At 39.5% G+C, this 21,312-nt stretch overlaps 2 protein-coding genes across 2 annotated transcripts; both read left to right on the top strand.

Annotated features, from left to right (window-relative positions):
• Positions 1-15,571: 15,571 nt before the first annotated feature.
• Positions 15,572-17,452, top strand: LOC140877542 (uncharacterized). The gene has a single exon (XM_073281080.1). It carries the CDS (start codon positions 15,572-15,574, stop codon positions 17,450-17,452), a length of 1,881 nt encoding a protein of 626 aa, XP_073137181.1.
• A 162-nt stretch (positions 17,453-17,614) lies between these two features.
• LOC140877540 (uncharacterized) lies at positions 17,615-20,452 on the top strand. The gene is made up of 4 exons (XM_073281079.1): positions 17,615-18,213; positions 18,634-19,471; positions 19,754-19,850; positions 20,001-20,452. Exons 1-4 carry the CDS (start codon positions 17,615-17,617, stop codon positions 20,450-20,452), a joined length of 1,986 nt encoding a protein of 661 aa, XP_073137180.1.
• The last annotated feature ends 860 nt before the right edge of the window (positions 20,453-21,312 follow it).

Below are 21,312 nucleotides of genomic sequence, written 5' to 3'. Positions count from 1 at the left end.
CTGACCCACCTGTTGCCAAGTACACATACAAAACAAAGCAACAGTCGGATAACCGGTGAGAATGATAATCCCAGTAAAAACAACATATCAAGTAATACAACAATAAACATGCTTTCAAGACAACAACGTAATCAATAACAATGTAATGAAATGCATGTCTTTAAACCGGGATATCAAATCTGATAAACGAGGGATTGCTGCTGTGCTTTTGGGATCCCGAGGATGAGATCACGTAACGACTCACCGACTCTCCCAATCGAGGTGGTGCCACGTATCCCACTCCTCTAGACTTCGAGCAACTATAATGAGTATGCTAGCACTAGGCGAAACGATTACGACCTAGGCCACTCAATTATAGTTCCCAAACGTCTAAACAAAAAGGGCTATTTTGCCCGCTGAAATCAAAGTTGGCTCAAGATGAATGCATAACAGAACATAAAACATAGCCATATAATAAAAGCTCAAGCAAATCAACAAGACACAAGTTCCTCATGCTAGAACAAGTGTAGATGCAAGTATGTGCTTTTAAGGGAAACTCGAGAACCAACTGTCCTGAGTATGCTATCCCGCTATCGATGACTGCTTTTACCTTTCAAGGCAGTAGTTCCAACTTCTGGGAAGCTACAACAAAAGATTGTATCAAAGTCTAACCAATCTAAACAACAACAAGGCTCAAGGTAATTCTCTATACCGTTCTTCGTCCAAATCTCTGAAACGAACAAATGCTGTTAACCCTGGGCTTGACAAACTCCAAACGAATCTGTTCAGATACAAATCAAAGATCAATAACCATGATCAACTTACAAGCCAAGTTCAACAACTTAAAAACGGTTCGAAATCCCAAAACTCAAACCGACGGCATAACGGCTATAAACTGGACAAACCGAAAACGCAGACAGCAGTTCAATACCGATATCAACTCAATTCAATGCTAATACAACAACAACAAGGCAATCCCAACAAATCTCAAAACCCACATATTCGAAAATGGTTTTCAAAAATCATAACAATTCCGAACGTCGCTCTATTTCAAAACCGATAGATAATAAACGATCAAAACTCCGCCAAGAACAACATACTAGAATCTAAATCGATTCTAACAACCTCCGAAAAACAAAACATATCCGATCGGAGAAATACTTACGGTATAACGGAGCTCTCACTGCAGTGATCACTAATCTGCCTTCAAAAATAATTTCCAACGGCTGGATCGAGCTCGGACTGAAATCTGGAAGCTTGAGCAAGATATGAGGCATCTCTAATGGAGTATCTCGGTTGGGAGGAGGAAGGAGGATGTTGAGAAAAGTCAATACAAGTGTAGATAATATATAAAATCCCAAATTTGCGTTTTAGTCCCTGAAATTTCCAAAATTTTCAAAAAGGACCCTGATCAAAATCAAGTCGGCTCGTGAACTCTGTAATCTCCGATTAACTCAAATAAACTTATTTAAGATAAAAACGGGGAGTTACAATTCTCTCCCTCTAAGAAAAGATTTCGTCCTCGAAATCAACGAGAACCACAACTCATAAGATAGAATAAAGAACTACAGACAGTAAGAAGAACTCACGTCATCCGAATAACTCTGGAAAATGTTGTCTCATGTCAGACTCTGTCTCCCAAGTCGCTTCCTTGACTCCGTGATGGCTCCACTGCACTTTCACCAACGGAATCAACTTGGTTCTGAGTTGCTTTTCTTTCCGATCAAGGATCTGAATCGGTCGTTCAAAATAGCTCAGAGTCTCGTCTAACTCGGCTTCATCAGGCTGAAGGATATGAGAAGGATCTGGATGATACTTTTGCAGCATAGAGACGTGAAAAACATCGTAAATACCAGATAAAGATGGAGGAAGTGCAATTCTGTAGGCAAGATCGCCTATCTTCTCGAGAATCTCATACGGACCGATGAATCTCGAAGATAAATTTTCTCTCTTCCCAAATCTAACAGTGCCTCTGAAAGGTGAAATCTTCAGAAAGACTCGGTCTCCCTGATCAAAACTCAGAGGTCTACGCCTGACATTTGCATACTTCGCCTGCCTATCTTGAGCTGACTTCATTCTGGTCTGAATGATCTTAACCTGCTCTGCCATATCTCGAAGCATATCCGGCCCCAAATCTGGTGACTCGGACAAATCATCCTAAAACAGCGGAGATCGGCATTTCTTAACGTACAATGCCTCAAAAGGCGCCATACCGATACTCGCTTGGAAGCTGTTGTTGTAAGAAAACTCGACAAGAGGCAAAGAATCCTGCCAACTAGTGTCAAAGTCTAGCACTACCGCTCGCAGCATATCCTCTAACGTTTGGATAGTCCGCTCTGACTGTCCATCGGTCTGAGGATGATAAGCTGTACTCAGATGCAATCGAGTACCAAGTGCCTCCTGAAGACTGTGCCAGAAGTGCGAAGTGAATCTAGGATCTCTGTGCGAAACGACCATGCAATCTCACAACATTGCTAACATACAACTCAGCCATCTGATCATGACGATACTTCATCCTGTATGGAATAAAACAAGCAGACTTCGTCAATGGGTCGATCACTACCCAAATAGCATCGCATCCTCGAACGGATCGTGGTAGCTTCGTGACGAAATCCATGGAAATGTGATCCCATTTCCATTCAGGAACAGATAGACTGTGCAACAGACCTCAAGGTTGCTTTCGCTCTACTTTCACCTGCTGACAATTCAAACACCGAGATACAAACCTCGCTACGTCGCTCTTCATTCTCTTCCACCAAAACTGAATCTTCAGATCGTTGTACATCTTACGACCTCCAGGATGAATACTAAACCGACTGCAATGAGCCTCTCGAAGAATACGCTGTCTCAACTCCAAAATATCAGGCACAACAACACGGTTATTCACAAACAAAACATCATCTCTAACCTGGAATTCAGACTGATGTCCCAATCTAACTTTCTCTACTAAAATCTGAATGATCGGCTCAGACTTCTGTGCTTCTCTGATTGCAACAAACAACTCCGGCTCGGCTTCAATAGCAAACACTCTGATAGTCTCCCTATCTATTTCAAACTCTAAACCAGAAGTGCAACAATCATCGATCAACTGAGAAACACCGATAGTAGAAAGAGATAAAGAACAAAGCTTTCGGCTCAAGGTATCTGCAACTGCATTAGACTTCCCCGGATAGTACTTGATTTCGCATTCGAAATCCTTCAACAAGTCCAGCCATCTTCTCTATCTCATATTCAGCTCTGCCTGTGAAAACAAGTACTTAAGACTCTTATGATCAGAAAAGATTTCGAAAGACTCACCATAAAGATAGTGACGCTAGATCTTCAGAGCAAAAACAATCGCAGCTAGTTCTAGATCATGAACCGGATAACGAGTCTCGTGCGGTTTCAGCTGCCTCGATGCATACGCTATCACATGCTTATGTTGCATAAGAACACAACCCAAGCCTCGATTAGAAGCGTCACAATAGACTGTGAAACCTCCAGTACCCTTCGGAATAGAAAGAATCGGAACACTGGTCAGTCTCCTCTTCAGATCAACAAAGCTAGCCTCACAATCTGGAGTCCAAACAAAAGGCGCATTCTTCTGATTCAGCTGGGTAATTGGCTTGGCAATAGATGAGAAACCCTCGATGAAACGACGGTAATAACTAGCTAAACCCATGAAGCTTCGATTCTCCGATACTGATGTCGGTCAAGGCCAATTCATAACCGCTTCGATCTTGCTGGGATCGACAGAAATCCCATCTCCTGAAATAATATGACCGAGAAATACAACTCGATCTAACCAAAATTCACACTTAGATAGCTTGACAAACAACTACTCAACTCGCAAAATCTGCAATACGGTCCTCAAGTGCTCTGCATGGTCAGTACGGTCCTTTGAGTAGATAAGAATATCATCGATAAAGAAAATGACGAACTCATCTAAATAACGCTGAAAAATACGGTTCATCAGACCCATAAAAACCGCTGGAGCGTTAGTCAAACCGAATGACATGACTATAAACTCAAAGTGACCATACCTTGTTCTGAATGCGGTCTTAGGAACATCTTCCTATCGCACTCTCAGCTGGTGATAGCCTGACCTCAGATCAATCTTCGAATAGACAGAAGAACCCTGCAGCTGATCAAAAAGGTCATCTATTCGGGGTAAAGGATACCTGTTCTTAACTGTAGCCTGATTCAACTGACGGTAGTCGATACAAAGCTGCATAGAACCATCCTTCTTCCGAACAAACAGAACAGGAGCACCCCAAGGCGATACACTTGTAGGAAAAACTGGCGTTCAGATCAATCACGATTGATACCCGGTGCAGCGGAAGTTTAAAAAATTTTATTATGGAACAATTCCATAGTGTGGGTATCAACTGTTCAACGATTAAATTATAAGTGTGTGTAAAATTTAAATAACAATTATTAAATTTTACCTTCAATCTCGAATCGAGATTATTGGACTCCAACAGATTTCTCTGCTCTTGTTGTCTCTCCCTGGAACCGATGAACTCCTTCAATCAGGTCCACGAATGGAGGTTTAATCCCTCTGATAGATTGCACTAGAAAATCTATCAGAAGTTTTCTGCGAAGAGAATAACGAATTTGATTCGCTTATTCCAGACTGCAATTCAAAATCACAGACCGGAATTTCTCTGACAGAGAGAGGGAGGGGTCGGCCGAAATATTCTTGAGAGGAGGCTAGGGTTTCGAAATTTTGCTCTCAAAATTATGTCCAGTTGTGTCTAATTTCTGTACTGCAATAACTTATTTATAATGCAGGCCACTAACAGCTTAGGGCCCATTAGTCATAAGTTGAGGCCCGACAAGCAAAGCCCGCACGTTCAGAAATTAATATAAAATTCATCGTGACTCCGATTGATGAACCGATTTCACCAATGTGCACAGAAACCATTTCTGCACATTGTAAAGTCAAGATAAATTTTCCTGAATCCAAATTCAGTGGTTTCCAAAAAATGTACATCCCTATGTCATTTTAGGAAATCCTACTCCCTTACTCTTATTTAAGAAGTCCAACTTCTTTATTCATTAAATTTAACTCTTTAAATTTAACTATCTCAACGGGGATTAAAACTCCATTACACTGTGTGACCCTCAATGGTTCAGGGATACAGCTAGCCGTGGGCTCACAACTCCTTGTGACTCGGAACAACACTTTCCGACTTGCCCAACGAATCATGGTAAAGCGCCTAGCAACATCGCCCCATGATTCCCTAGGTATCACTGATAGTGCCTACAAGAACCAATAGATTTTGGTTAGCGTACAGTACGGTCCCTTCATCCAAATATCCCGATCGAATCAACAACCATTGGTATATCGAGAGTCGCTCAAGATTCGATAACTATGCAATACATCTTGAAGATCAAATTAGTGACATCGCATGTGCTACTAAGAAACCATTTCTTAAATCACATCAAGTACTCTGGCCAGAGATTCGTCACACTAATATCTCCTCAGATCGCATAGGATATCCACACTCGCAAGTATGTGGTGAATCCTTGACAACAATGCATCGACTCCTATATGTGTTGTAACTGTACCCAATCCCGACACCTGATGACCCCCATAGAGTCGGTAAACGAGTCAAAGCACAGTACTAGCATATAGAGTCTCCATGATGTTTCAAGTAGTAAGGACTAATGGTGTACAACCAAAACCGCGGACTTTATCCACTCGATAAGTGATAACCACTTGGAAAAGTCCGGATAGGGTAGTTCGATTATTCATCCTATGAATATCCATTTGCATGCTTCGAACATCTCCATGTTCCCTACCAATGAAACGTGGTACTCCACATCGCAAATGCTAGTCTCAAACTCGAGCGATCCTTATCCTTATTATCGGACGGCTCAATCGACTAGGAACAGTTTAGAATATACAGTGACTATAAGATGTATTTCATGATAGACATCCCCATGTTCTACCACATCTTACATACACTATAGTATATTCAAGGTCTTTATCAAAACAACAATAGTATATCATAATATAACAATATGAAGAAAGATAAAGTCATTGCCATTAATAAAAGTGTAAATTACATTAAACAAAAGATCGTTTGTACAAAGAGTCATCAAAGCCCATAGCCACAAGTTGGCTCACTGGGCACCCACTCTTTCAATCTCCCACTTGCCCTATAGCCAACTAGTCATACTACGTAGACCCATTGCTTCGCGATGTTTGTCAAACAATGGTCCTGGCAAGGGCTTAGTAAGCGGATCAGCGATATTGTCTGCAGAGGCCACTCGTTCGACAGTGATGTCTCCTCTTTCCACAATCTCCCGGATGATGTGGTATTTCCTCAGTACGTGTTTGGATCTTTGATGAGACCTTGGTTCCTTTGCTTGAGCAACGGCACCCGTGTTGTCACAGTACACCGGGACTGGACCAACAAATTCAAGAATGACGCCCAACTCTTGGACGAACTTCCTCATCCAAACGGCCTCTTTAGCAGCAGCTGATGCTGCAATGTATTCAGCTTCAGTGGTGGAATCCGCTGTGGTGTCCTGCTTGGAACTCTTCCAAGAGACAGCACCGCCATTGAGCATGAACACAAATCCAGAGGTTGACTTCGAGTCATCCACGTCACTTTGGAAGCTAGAGTCGGTATAGCCTTCCAATTTCAGATCTCGTCCTCCATATACCATGAACATATTCTTAGTCCTTCGTAAGTACTTAAGAATGTCCTTCACGGCTTTCCAATGCATTTGACCAGGATTAGCCTGATATCTGCTCGTGACACTCAGAGCAAATGCTACATCCGGTCTGGTAGATATCATCCCATACATGATACTACCTATAGCTGACGCATATGGTACATGTGTCATATTCTCTATCTCTTCATCAGTCTTGGGACACATAGACTTGGATAGAGAAACTCCATGACACATGGGTAGATGTCCTCTCTTGGACCCATCCATTGAAAACCGTTTCAATATGGTGTCGATGTAGATTGATTGAGTGAGTCCTATCATTCTCTTAGATCTATCTCTATAGATCTGTATCCCAAGAATGTAGGATGCCTCACCCAAATCCTTCATCGAGAATCTACCTGATAACCATATCTTTGTTGACTGCAACATCCCTACATCATTCCCAATGAGTAGGATGTCATCAACATAAAGTACTAAGAATGTCACAGCATCCTTAACTACTTTCTTGTACACGCACGGTTCCTCCGGGTTCTTGATGAAACCAAAATCTTTTATTGTTTCATCAAATTTCTGGTTCCAACTTCTTGATGCTTGTTTTAGATCATAAATTGATCTCTGAAGCTTGCATACCTTATGCTCGCTTCCCATGGATGTGAACCCCTCAGGCTGCTTCATATAGATTTCTTCCTTAATGTCTCCATTAAGAAAGGCAGTCTTCACATCCATTTGCCATATCTCATAGTCATACCATGCAGCTATGGCAATAAGGATTCTTATGGACTTGAACATTGCAACTGGTGAAAAGGTTTCATCATAGTCAACTCCTTGTCTTTGAGTGTAACCTTTCGCCACCAATCGCGCCTTGTAGGTCAATACCTTACCATCAGGCCCAAGCTTTCTCTTGTAGATCCATTTACACCCTATTGGAACAATTCCATCAGGAGGATCTACTAAAGACCAAACTTGGTTTGTATGCATTGAATCCAATTCAGACTGCATAGCTTCAAGCCATAAATTTGAATCCGCATCAGAAATTGCTTCCTTGAAGTTTCTTGGATCACATCCAATGTCGGGTTCATCTTGATCCCCTTCAAGAAGAAGACCATATCGAACAGGAGGTCTAGAAGTCCTCTCGGATCTTCTAGGTTCAGGCGTGTCCAGTAATGGTTCCTGAGGCGTAAGATCGTTATTTTGTATTTCGGGTTCTTCTCGAACTTCTTCGAGTTCCATCATCTCGCCTTTCTTATCCAATAAGAACTCCTTCTCCAAGAAGGTGGCATTCCTAGAAACAAACACCTTTGTTTCAGCAGGATAATAGAAATAATATCCGATTGAATTCTTCGGATACCCTACAAAATAACATAAGCTGGATCGACTATCCAACTTATCTCCCACTGTCCGCTTTACGTAAGCAGGACATCCCCAAATCCTCAAGTACGAATACTTAGGAGCTTTGCCATTCCATAACTCGTATGGTGTTTTGTACACTGCTTTAGTGTGGACGTTGTTCAACAACAATACCGCCGTTTCAAGCGCATAGCCCCAAAACGAAGGTGGAAGCTCAGTGAAGCTCATCATGGATCGAACCATGTCCAACAAAGTTCGATTACGACGCTCCGATACACCATTCAGCTGTGGTGTCATAGGAGGAGTCCACTGAGAGAGAATCCCATTCTCTTTTAGATAGTCCAAAAAATCGGTACTCAAGTATTCTCCACCTCGATCCGATCGAAGTGCTTTAATACTTTTACCTAGCTTGTTTTCTACTTCAGCCTTGAATTCTTTGAACTTTTCAAATGCTTCAGACTTATATTTCATCAAATATAAATACCCATACCTTGAATAATCATCAGTAAAGGTAATGAAGTAGGTGTGGCCATGTTGAGTCCCAACTCTAAATGGACCACAAACATCTGTATGGATCAAATCCAACAGATTTTGACTACGCTCAGGTTTCCCCTTAAAAGGAGATTTAGTCATTTTTCCTTTTAGGCAGGATTCACAAGTAGGTAGAGAGTTAATATCAGACATATCAAACATGCCCTCTCCCACTAGCTTGTTCATCCTCCTTGAGGAAATATGACCTAGCCTAGCGTGCCAAAGGTTTGCCGGGTTTTGGCTATCGATTTTCCTTTTGTTTGTTGTCGCCGGTTTATCAATATAATTTATTGGAACGTCTTTTAGTTTTAAGTTGTATAGATCGTTTTCAAGTTGTCCATTTCCAATCAAACATTCATTCTTGTAAATATTGCAAATCCCATTCACAAAATTGCAAGAATAACCATCTCTATCTAGCATAGAAACAGAAATAATGTTTTTAATTAAATCCGGAACAAATAAAACATCTCTTAAAAATAACTTAAAACCGTTCTGCAAAATTAAACAAACATCTCCAATGGCTGTAGCTTCAACTCTGGAACCATTCCCGAGCCTCAGCTGGGTCTCACCCATTCTAAGCCTGCGACTTCTTGTCATCACCCTTTGCAGTTCCCAACTACTCTAGATATTCCTTGCAGTTGCGCTTCCAATGACCGGGCTTCTTGCAGTAATGGCAAACATCCTTGGATTTTCCATTGTTTGAAGCCTTTGTCTTGTGCTTCTTCTCGGGTTCGACTTTCTTGGGTGGGGCAGAACGTTTCTTACCCTTCGTACTTGGCCCCTTCTTAGCAGAAGATGAGGAGCCCACCAAGAAAGCTGGTTTATCCTTCTTTAGTGTGGATTCATATGTCACAAGCATATTGACCATCTCTTCAAGGGTGGCCTCTATCTTGTTCATATTAAAATTTACCACAAATCCGTCAAACGAAGAAGGAAGAGACAGAAGCAGTAAATCCACGTTGAGTTCATGCTCCAACACCAAATCAAGAGTTGCTAACTTCTGTATGAGCCAAATCACTCGTACCCCATGATCACGGACCGAAGTCCCTTCACGCATGCGACACGTCATTAGCTCCTTAACAGTAGAGAACCTTTCAGCCCTCGATTGAGCCCCAAAAAGTTCCTTGAGTTGAGCGTGAATGTCAGCAGCATTCACGGTGTCCTCAAATCGACTCTGGAGTTCATCAGACATCGAGGCTTGCATATAGCATTTGGTCTTGATGTCATGGTCCCACCATGCATCAAGTTTGGCCAATTCCTCCGGACTTACGTCAGCTGGTGCTTCCTTCGGAGGTGATTTCTCTAACACGTAGAGCATCTTCTCCGAAGTCAAGACAATCTTCAACTTCCGGAACCATTCTGTATAGTTTGCGTCAGTTAACTTGTTTTGTTCGAGAATCGAGAATAATGGATTACGCGAATTCATTGTATGAAATACTGAAAAGAAAAACAGACATATATCAATGATTGTTTAAGCAATTTACTAAGACATAAAATAGGCGAATTTAATTTTATGAATCTCACCCCCACTATTTTAACGATTTCACTACCCTCTAGTGAAAACGGGAAACTTTTTCCTTAGTGAGAACATGGAGTCCAATTGACAAACTTATGGTCCCGAATAATATCAGCCAACCATAATTCTCAAAAGGTAGAGCCCAATTGCTTCCAAAGCAACCCCCATGTTTTTACCTCATGTCCAATAAGGGCCCAATAATATGACGCCGTTTATAGTGACATGTCAAGATGACCCATCAATATTAAGTTGTGATGGACGGTCGCCATGTGGATCCCCCAATAATATGAGCCGATCCCATGGGAGTTCCACCCAACTTACAACATGTGTCGATCCAATGTACAGCTTTCCGACGGACGGGCCCCCCCAATAATATGAGCCGGACCGTATCCGCGGGTAGCATCTCATACATTGACCGTTGATGGAAGGTAGGAATATTTAAACAAATTTAAATTTCCTTTATTTATCTTGATATCAATTTTAAATCATATTTAAAATGAGGGATTTTTAATTATAAAAATTTGTCTCATCAATTTCAAATTATTGCATGCTTGCCGGATTCACGCAATTATGTCTAAAACATGCATACAATCATAATATCATATATTATATATAGGATGATCGATTCCATTTCTAATTGACTCGTGGTTGCCAATCACGAGTCTTAGTCCAATCCTAGGTAATATGCAGTATGCAATGCAATCCTATTACATTAGCTTCCAATTTACATTTCTTCGTCTTTATTGTCTGCTGGGCCCACCATCTTCAAATCTTGATCTCCCACTAAATCTAATGTATTTACAATAAATAGCAATGACAAGTAGGGGATACATTTTAGGGGTGGAAACGGGCCATAAACCAAGCCCACTTTTATTACATATGACATTCATATTGGGCCATAAACCAGGCCCATTAATAAAACCAACAACAATAAAACAAATGTAGATTCCTAACATACACCTATAAAATTGGTCATGGCAATCGATCATCCTTATCCAATAACATTTAATTCAAAATTAATTTATTGGATATCATGCATATGGAAATTTAAATTTAAACAGGATAAAATCATATTTTACATATAAAATCATATTTTACCTTTTATTAAATAAAATCATATTTTATCTACAGAATCTAATTTTATAGATAAAATCATATTTTACTTAATATATACATAAGATCAAATCTTATCATCAATTGTACCAAAAATAATTGATTTCAAAATTCAATTTAAGGATAAAATATTAAAATTTTCCAAAAATTCAAATTTATCCAAAAATCAATTTTAAAATTTTCGAACTCGAACAATTCGATCCGATGCCTCGTGAACCAATCAAAAACAATTTTTTGACCGGACCAAAAATAAAATTTTAACACATTAAAATTAATTTAAATAAAAAAATAATTTTTCCCGCAGGCCGCCCGGGACACTCCCGGGCCGGCCCGCACCCGTGGGCGCGGGCCGGGGCAGCCCGGCTGCCCCTTTAGGGCAGCGACAATCGCTGCCCTGGCGGCGCCACTGGGCGGCGCCGTGCGCTGCCCTGGGCGGCGCCGAGCGTCGCCCCTGGGCGGCGCTGTACGCCGCCCTGGGCAGCGCCGAGCGCCGCCCCTGGGCGGCGCTGTGCGCCCCCTTTGGGCGGCGCCGTGCGCCGCCCGGGGCAGCGACCGTCGCTGCCCCACCGGGCAGCGATCCAATCGCTGCCCGGGTTTTGCCCGAAAAAAAAAAAAATTTATTTAAAATATTTATTTTGTTTTAAAAAACCAAGACTCAAAAATTTTTGTACAATCGATTAATTTAATCGTTTGATCTGAGCAACCTGGTTGATACCACTGTAGGAAAAACTGGCGTTCAGATCAATCACGATTGATACCCGGTGCAGCGGAAGTTTAAAAAATTTTATTATGGAACAATTCCATAGTGTGGGTATCAATTGTTCAACGATTAAATTATAAGTGTGTGTAAAATTTAAATAACAATTATTAAATTTTACCTTCAATCTCGAATCGAGATTATTGGACTCCAACAGATTTCTCTGCTCTTGTTGTCTCTCCCTGGAACCGATGAACTCCTTCAATCAGGTCCACGAATGGAGGTTTAATCCCTCTGATAGATTGCACTAGAAAATCTATCAGAAGTTTTCTGCGAAGAGAATAACGAATTTGATTCGCTTATTCCAGACTGCAATTCAAAATCACAGACCGGAATTTCTCTGACAGAGAGAGGGAGGGGTCGGCCGAAATATTCTTGAGAGGAGGCTAGGGTTTCGAAATTTTGCTCTCAAAATTATGACCAGTTGTGTCTAATTTCTGTACTGCAATAACTTATTTATAATGCAGGCCACTAACAGCTTAGGGCCCATTAGTCATAAGTTGAGGCCCGACAAGCAAAGCCCGCACGTTCAGAAATTAATATAAAATTCATCGTGACTCCGATTGATGAACCGATTTCACCAATGTGCACAGAAACCATTTCTGCACATTATAAAGTCAAGATAAATTTTCCTGAATCCGAATTCAGTGGTTTCCAAAAAATGTACATCCCTATGTCATTTTAGGAAATCCTACTCCCTTACTCTTATTTAAGAAGTCCAACTTCTTTATTCATTAAATTTAACTCTTTAAATTTAACTATCTCAACGGGGATTAAAACTCCATTACACTGTGTGACCCTCAATGGTTCAGGGATACAGCTAGCCGTGGGCTCACAACTCCTTGTGACTCGGAACAACACTTTCCGACTTGCCCAACGAATCATGGTAAAGCGCCTAGCAACATCGCCCCATGATTCCCTAGGTATCACTGATAGTGCCTACAAGAACCAGTAGATTTTGGTTAGCGTACAGTACGGTCCCTTCATCCAAATATCCCGATCGAATCAACAACCATTGGTATATCGAGAGTCGCTCAAGATTCGATAACTATGCAATACATCTTGAAGATCAAATTAGTGACATCGCATGTGCTACTAAGAAACCATTTCTTAAATCACATCAAGTACTCTGGCCAGAGATTCGTCACACTAATATCTCCTCAGATCGCATAGGATATCCACACTCGCAAGTATGTGGTGAATCCTTGACAACAATGCATCGACTCCTATATGTGTTGTAACTGTACCCAATCCCGACACCTGATGACCCCCATAGAGTCGGTAAACGAGTCAAAACACAGTACTAGCATATAGAGTCTCCATGATGTTTCAAGTAGTAAGGACTAATGGTGTACAACCAAAACCGCGGACTTTATCCACTCGATAAGTGATAACCACTTGGAAAAGTCCGGATAGGGTAGTTCGATTATTCATCCTATGAATATCCATTTGCATGCTTCGAACATCTCCATGTTCCCTACCAATGAAACGTGGTACTCCACATCGCAAATGCTAGTCTCAAACTCGAGCGATCCTTATCCTTATTATCGGACGGCTCAATCGACTAGGAACAGTTTAGAATATACAGTGACTATAAGATGTATTTCATGATAGACATCCCCATGTTCTACCACATCTTACATACACTATAGTATATTCAAGGTCTTTATCAAAACAACAATAGTATATCATAATATAACAATATGAAGAAAGATAAAGTCATTGCCATTAATAAAAGTGTAAATTACATTAAACAAAAGATCGTTTGTACAAAGAGTCATCAAAGCCCATAGCCACAAGTTGGCTCACTGGGCACCCACTCTTTCAACACTAGGTCTGATGTATCCCTTGGCAATCAACTCTTCAAGTTGCTCCTTCAACTCTCTCAGTTCAATAGGTGCCATACGATAAGGAGCTTTGGAAATAGGTTGAATACCTGACACTAAGTCAATACTGAATTCGATTTCTCGAATAGGTGGCAATCCAGGAACATCTTCCGGAAACACATCAGCAAAATCTCTAACCACTGGTAAATCTACCAAAGCTGGGCTAGATTTCAGTACATCAACTGCATAAACCAAAAATCCTTTTGCACCTCTCTGTAACAAACGAGTCATAGATAACACTGAAATCAAAGGAATTCTAGTTCGAGAACCCTTACCAAAGAATTTCCACTCGTCTGCCATTTCAGGTCTGAACCTGACAACCTTCAGAAAACAAGAATATCAATCCCCATTATATATATACTAAAACAGCGAATTTTGAAGATTTCCAATTATGTTCGATAAATTATATAATTTACCTATTTTAGAATCAAAATTTAGAAAATTTGCATAATCGAAGCGGTTGAATGTGCTTAAAAAGACTAATTGTATAAATAGAAAAAGGATAATAATTAATATTGTGAGACATTTTCAGTGGAGCATTGTTCAGGGTAAAATTTAATTTATTTTGATATATTTACTATATAATATAATAATATGTATATATATATGATAAATGTTAAGTAAATGATATAGTTACATGTATGTTGGGAAATTTAGTTTTGGTATTTACAAAAGAAAGCCAAACTAATTGAGCAACAACACAAAAGGCTAAACTGATATTAAGGAAATGGTGACGTCAGAGATAAAGTGAACGCTACCAAAACTGCTTCACTAAAACTAAACCATCAACAACCTCGCTAAACTGAGTTGATCTCGCTAAACTGTTTGCTTATGGGATACAAAGCAGTTTACCTCGCTAAACTGAATTCATCAGTTTACCCCTGCTAAAACTCACTACTTCAGATGGCCACAACAGTTTAACTACCGTGATATTTTCGGATAAGATCATCCGTACTCTGACATCTCTGCAGAAGGTAGTGCCGCGATCCTAAGGAAATGTCGGCTCCAGAATTCGTTGATGATAGTGACAATTTCAATGGGAATAATTCAAAATCTTATCAGAAGGACAATTCAAATTTATGACCGTTGGAAATCCAAAGAGTATAAATAGGGATCTCGATCAACAACACAAATACACAAAAGTTCCAAGAAACTCTGCTATTTTTGCAAGAACACAAAAAGCTTATTACGCTCAAGAATTGCTCAAGAAGCTCGAAAGCACAAACGTTCAAAGCAGTATACAGATCATTAAAGGATCAATCTTTTGGGTAAAAGATTTTGAGTTGTATTATTTTCTTTATACTATCAGTCTAGGACTGAAACTAAAGTGTTCTACTAGAAGTTCTTGTTTAGGTAGTGTCTAAGTCCTAAACTGGATTGGGTTTGTGCAAATTACTTGTATAAATCAAAGTCTTCTAGTGATATCCTTCCGAGGTGAAAGAAGGGGTGACGTAGGAGTGATTGAAATCTCCGAACATCCATAAACAACCACGTGTGTTACTTTCAGTTTATTCATCACTCACCACATACCTTAAACTGATATTTACTAAGTATTTTCAAATCTACAGTTTGACATTTTTCCGCACATATCTTGTTTGCCAAACTGTATTCGACACTAAGATAATCATCAAGCTCTTTCATTAACCGATCAAGTTCAAAATATTCTCATAAATTGCTTGAAAGTATATTCACCCCCCCCCCCTTCTAGACTTTCAACCGATCCTAACAAGTGGTATCAGAGAGGTTATTATCTTATTCTCAAAGCACTAAACCAAAATGACCTCTTTCAGCAAAATCCCCACGTTCTCAAAAGAGGATTTTGATGACTGGAAGATTCGAATGCAAGCACACTTATCAGCACTAGACGATGATATGTGGTTTGTCATTACTGATAGACCTCTTGCAATCACCAAGGTCAATACTGCTATAGCTCTTTCTGGAGGTGGTCCACAGTATATTGAGAAACCCAGAATTGAATGGACTGCTGAAGAAAAAAAGAAGGCAAATCTTGATAATGTAGCTAAAGATATCTTGTATAAAACACTTGACAAGAATACCTTTAGCAAAATCAAGACATGCAAAACTGGAAAGGAGATTTGGAAAAAATTGATTCAACTCTATGAAGGAAATGAACAGACGAAAGAAAACAAACTATCTGTCTCCACTCAAAAATTTGACAACATCAAGATGAAACCAGGAGAATCAATGACAGAATTTGATGAGAGAGTAAGCAGCATTGTTATTGAGCTTAATGGTCTAGGAAAAACATATCCCAACAGGGAAGTTATTCTCAAAGTAATTCGAGGCCTTCTTAAAGAATGGGATGTAAAGACAATTGCCATGAGAGAATCAAAGGACTTGAACAAATTAGAGCTTCATGACCTGTTTGCAGATTTAAAAGCATATGAATTCGAGTTACAGACTCGAGAGGAAGATCAGTCTACCTCACAATTGACCAAGGCCTTGACCGCAGTAAAAATTAAGTCACCAGCCAAATCAGAAAAGTCAACAGAACAACTGAGCAGTGATGCCATGTCCTTGTTTGTGAAGAAGTTCGGCAAATTCATTAGAAGAAACCAAGAAGGATCACACAAAAGAAATTTCCAAAAGAAAGATTCAGTTGAAGAACCAAGAAGTTGTTTCAACTGTGGGAAAACAGGACATTTCATTGCCGACTGTCCCAAACCTAAGAACTTTGACAAAAGGAAAAGTTCAAGGAATGATAGACACACCTCAAGACAGAAGCATGAAGCATTGGTTGCAAAGGATAGCAAAACCAAGCGGGCAAAAACAGATAGTGATTCAGAGGAATCAAATGGCTACTCTAGCTCAAGTGATGATGAAGAAGAAGTCAAATGTCTTATGGCAAATGATCATGAACTTCCATCCACTAGTGAGCAGGTATTTGATTTCAGCTCTGAGGAATTTATCCGAGAAGAACTAATCAAAGCTCTTCATGATATGGCAAATGAATACCATCAACTGTCCTTGGCATTCGATGAAGTCAGAGCCAAGCAAAAGGATCTGCAAGACAACTCAACTGTACTCTCCTGGGAACAATCAGTTGAGATAAACTGTCTTGAAACAGAGATTGCTGTGCTCCGAACGGAGAATGAACAGCACAAGATCGATATCAAGAATCTTACAACGGAAAAACATAACATGGATGAAATAATAAGATCATGGAATAAATCTTCGAGCCTGTTGACAAAAATGAATGATTCACAAAGACCACTTCATGACAAAACTGGTCTTGGATTTGGTAAGACAGTGGAAACTGGTGAATCAAGTACTCTACCCAAACTGAACATGTGCAAAGGTAAATACATAAACTTTGTACGAGCAGTTAGGGAAAATAAAAATGAAAAACCTATTCCGATGACTTGGCAACAAATAGAGCAGATGAACAGAAAAAGATTTGGTGTTGGCTTCAACCCTCATGAAACTAAGGTAGAGATTGCTAAAAGTCCTAAACAGACTAATGCATATCAACCTAATCCCATGAGAGGGAATAGAAATCAATATCATAATCAACGTCCAGTTCAAAAGCGATATATAAATTTCAAGGATATTGGAAAAGGCAAACAACATACAGTTTCACAAGAACATCACACTCCACTATCTAGAGCATCTAACTTAGAACACAAAAACTGGTAAAATGGTTAAATTATTCCAGGTTTGGGTTCCTAAAGGATTAATCCCTCGTGGACCCAAATAGATGTGGGTACCAAAAGTTATTCAACCTTGTGAATGCAGGAAGCAGGTATCAAGGAAAAGGAAGAATAATCATGGTACCTAGACAGTGGATGCTCAAGACACATGACTGGAAATGATAAACTACTATATGAACTCGTTAAATACAATGGTCCTACTATCACCTTTGGTGACAACTCAAAGGGTAAGACCGTGGGTAAGGGTAAGATTATCCACGACAACATTATCATTCAAGATGTTCAATTGGTTGAAACTTTAAAATATAATTTACTCAGCATTAGTCAAATGTGTGACTATGGGCATTCTGTTGAATTTCAAAAGCTAAACTGCATTATTAAAGATGTCTCTGGTAACATTATCTTGACAGAAAACCGATATGGAAACACTTACAAAGTTTGTTGGAACATTCAGTCTAGCAAACCAGTTTGCCTCGCAGCTTCCAATTCTAAGCGAAACTGGATTTGGCACAAGCGATTGAGTCATCTTAACTTCAAAACCATCGCCAGTCTGAGTAAGCTTGAGCTAGTAACAAGCCTACCTAAAATTGATTTTTCTCAAGAAAAAGTCTGTTCAGCTTGTCAATTTGGGAAGCAAGTTAGGTCATCTTTTAAAAACAAGGGTTATAACTCATCTTCCCGTTGTCTGGAACTGTTGCACATGGACTTATTTGGTCCAATTCCAGTAACAAGTCTAGGGGGAATGAGGTATACTCTTGTCATCATTGATGACTACTCACGATTTACTTGGGTCATTTTTTTAAAATCAAAAGATCAAACCACTTCTCAAATGATCAAGATTTTTAAAAGATTCTTTAATGAAAAATCAAGTAAGATTGATAGAATCAGAAGTGACAGAGGAACTGAATTTGTCAATCAAGCCTTATCTTCCTTTTTAGAACATTATGGAATCAAACATGAATTCTCAGCAGCTAGAACATCACAACAAAATTGTGTTGCAGAAAGGAGAAATCGTACTCTTAAAGAAGCTGAAAGAACCATGTTAGCTGACTCCAAAGTTTCTCAAAGATTTTGGGCAGAAGCTGTGAACACTGCTTGCTATACTCAGAACAGATCAATGATATGCAAGAAATTTTTTAAAACCCCATATGAGATCTGGAATGGCAGACAACCTAATGTATCATACTTCAAAATCTTTGGGAGCAAGTGCTACATTCATAACAATGGTAAAAGTCATCTGACTGCATTTGATGCAAAGTCAGATGAAGGTATATTCCTAGGATATTCCTCAATTAGCAAAGTATATAGAGTCTTCAACAAGAGAACTCTAAATGTTGAAGAATCAGTTCACATTGTCTTTGACAAAGATCTAATTAATGATGTTGCAACTAATACTCATCAACTCTCAAATCTGTTTCAGGAAATACAATTAGACATTGACAGTCAGAATAAAAGTGAAGACGAAGTTTCACCACCGATAAGAACACTTCAATCTCCTAAACCAGAACTAGTGGACTCAGTAGTTGAGGATCGTAACATTACTCAACCAATTGATGGTCATCAAACCCACACAGTTGAAAATATTGAAGAGCAGCATCATGAGACTCAAGATCTTCACCCTCACTTTGAAGAAACAGAAGCCAATCAAGACAACATGACTAATCAAGATTTAGAAACACAAGTGATCAGTGGATATCATCCTAATACTCGACTTAAATGGTCCAAAAAGCATCCGTTCAGTTCAGTAATAGGTAATCCTACGACACCACTAAGGACTCGAGGGCAAATGATTAAAGAACTCCTTCATGCGGCCTTTATATCCCAAGAAAAGCCAAAGAAAATCGAAGATGCGTTGGCTGACAGCTTTTGGATAGAGGCCATGCAAGAAGAGTTAAATCAGTTTACTAGAAACGAAGTCTGGGATCTTGTTCCAAGACCTAAAAATCAATCAGTTATTGGCACTCGATGGGTTTTTAGAAACAAGCTTAATGAAGAAGGAACTGTGGTTAGAAATAAAGCAAGATTAGTAGCTCAAGGATACAGGCAAGAAGAAGGAATTGACTATGATGAAACTTATGCACCAGTAGCTAGACTAGAATCCATAAGAATATTTCTTGCGTATGCATCCTTCAAAAATTTCAAAGTTTACCAAATGGACGTTGAAAGTGCTTTCTTAAATGAAAAACTCCAAGAAGAAGTTTTTGTTGAACAACCACCAGGATTCACAAATCATAAATTTCCAAACTATGTGTATCACTTAAACAAAGCTCTTTATGGAGTGAAACAGGCTCCTAGATCTTGGTATGACACTTTAACTAAATTTCTTCTTGAACAAGAGTTTGCAATAGGCACAGTTGATAAGACTTTGTTCAAATTCACGAAAGGTGACCATACTTTATTAGTTCAAATATATGTTGATGATATTATCTTTGGGTCAACTAACCCCAAACTGTGCACAAGATTTTCAAAGTTAATGCAGGAAAAATTCGAGATGAGCATGATGGGAGAACTGAATTTCTTTCTTGGATTGCAAGTTCGTCAAATGGAAAATGGAACATTCATAAGCCAAACTAAGTACACCAAAGAATTAATCAAAAAGTTTGGTATGGAAAACTGCACAGTTGCAACAACTCCCAAGGGTGCATCAGTCAAACTTGACAAAGACAAAGAAGGAATATCAGTTGATGCCACAATGTATCGAGGTCTAATAGGGTCATTACTTTATTTAACAGCCAGTAGACCTGAAATTGTTTTTGTAGTTTGTTTATGTGCAAGATTTCAATCAACTCCTAAGCAGTCCCACTTCATAGCTGGAAAAAGGATACTAAGGTATCTTAAGGGAACGCAAAATGTTGGTCTATGGTATGCTAAGCACAACTCCTTCAATCTAGTTGGATACTCAGATGCCGATTATGCTGGATGCAAACTGGATAGAAAAAGTACAAGTGGATCATGTCAATTCCTTGAGGATAGACTGATCTCATGATTTAGCAAGAAGCAAACATCCATTGCAACCTCCACAACAGAAGCTGAATACTTGGTTGCAGGTAGTTGCTGTGCTCAACTACTCTGGATTCAACAACAGTTGAGGGACTATGGAATTGAAGAACATGATTCACCAATCTTCTGTGATAACACCAGCACTATTGTAATTACTTACAACCCCATTCTTCATTCAAGAACAAAGCATATCGAAGTTAGACATCATTTTATCCGAGATCATGCACTCAAGAAGAATATCAGGCTGGAGCACATATCAACAGAGCAACAAACTGCAGACATCAACACAAAACCACTCCTAGAGTCTAAGTTTTCTTACTTTCGAAATATTTTAGAACTTATTGAATTAAACTAGAATTAGTTTATCCATTGCAACTTGTCTTAACAGTTTAGCATGGCCTAAACTGAATTCTTTGCAAGGTTATTAAACTAACATTCCGTTGATATTTTACTTGTTTAAAGCTCGATAAAAACTCCCCTCTCTGCCTAAAAAGATATAAGCATATTTTAAGGGGGAATACTAATAAATTCTTTTGCAGTTTATATTTTAGGCTTGCAATAAACAAAATAAAAATAACAAAACATTCAAACAAAATAACTTATTTTTATTAATAAACCTTTTTTACAATATCTATTTCCATTTCCACAGCCATTTTCCAGAGGCGAAGATGCCCTCCCTGTTGACCATCTTGCACCTCTTCCAGGCCATGGACAAGGGTTCCTACCCTTAACTCCTTCTTCAACAGCAGGAGTCGTATGCCCTCACGACCAAGGACATACGCAGTGTTGTTGATTCCAAGCACTTTCTTGTAACGCACCTCCTCAGGATCAAGTGCATCTGGACCC

Source organism: Henckelia pumila, chromosome 2, assembly GCF_033568475.1.
Source record: "Henckelia pumila isolate YLH828 chromosome 2, ASM3356847v2, whole genome shotgun sequence".
Lineage (NCBI taxonomy): Eukaryota > Viridiplantae > Streptophyta > Magnoliopsida > Lamiales > Gesneriaceae > Henckelia > Henckelia pumila.
This window is presented reverse-complemented; position numbering and strand designations above follow the sequence as displayed.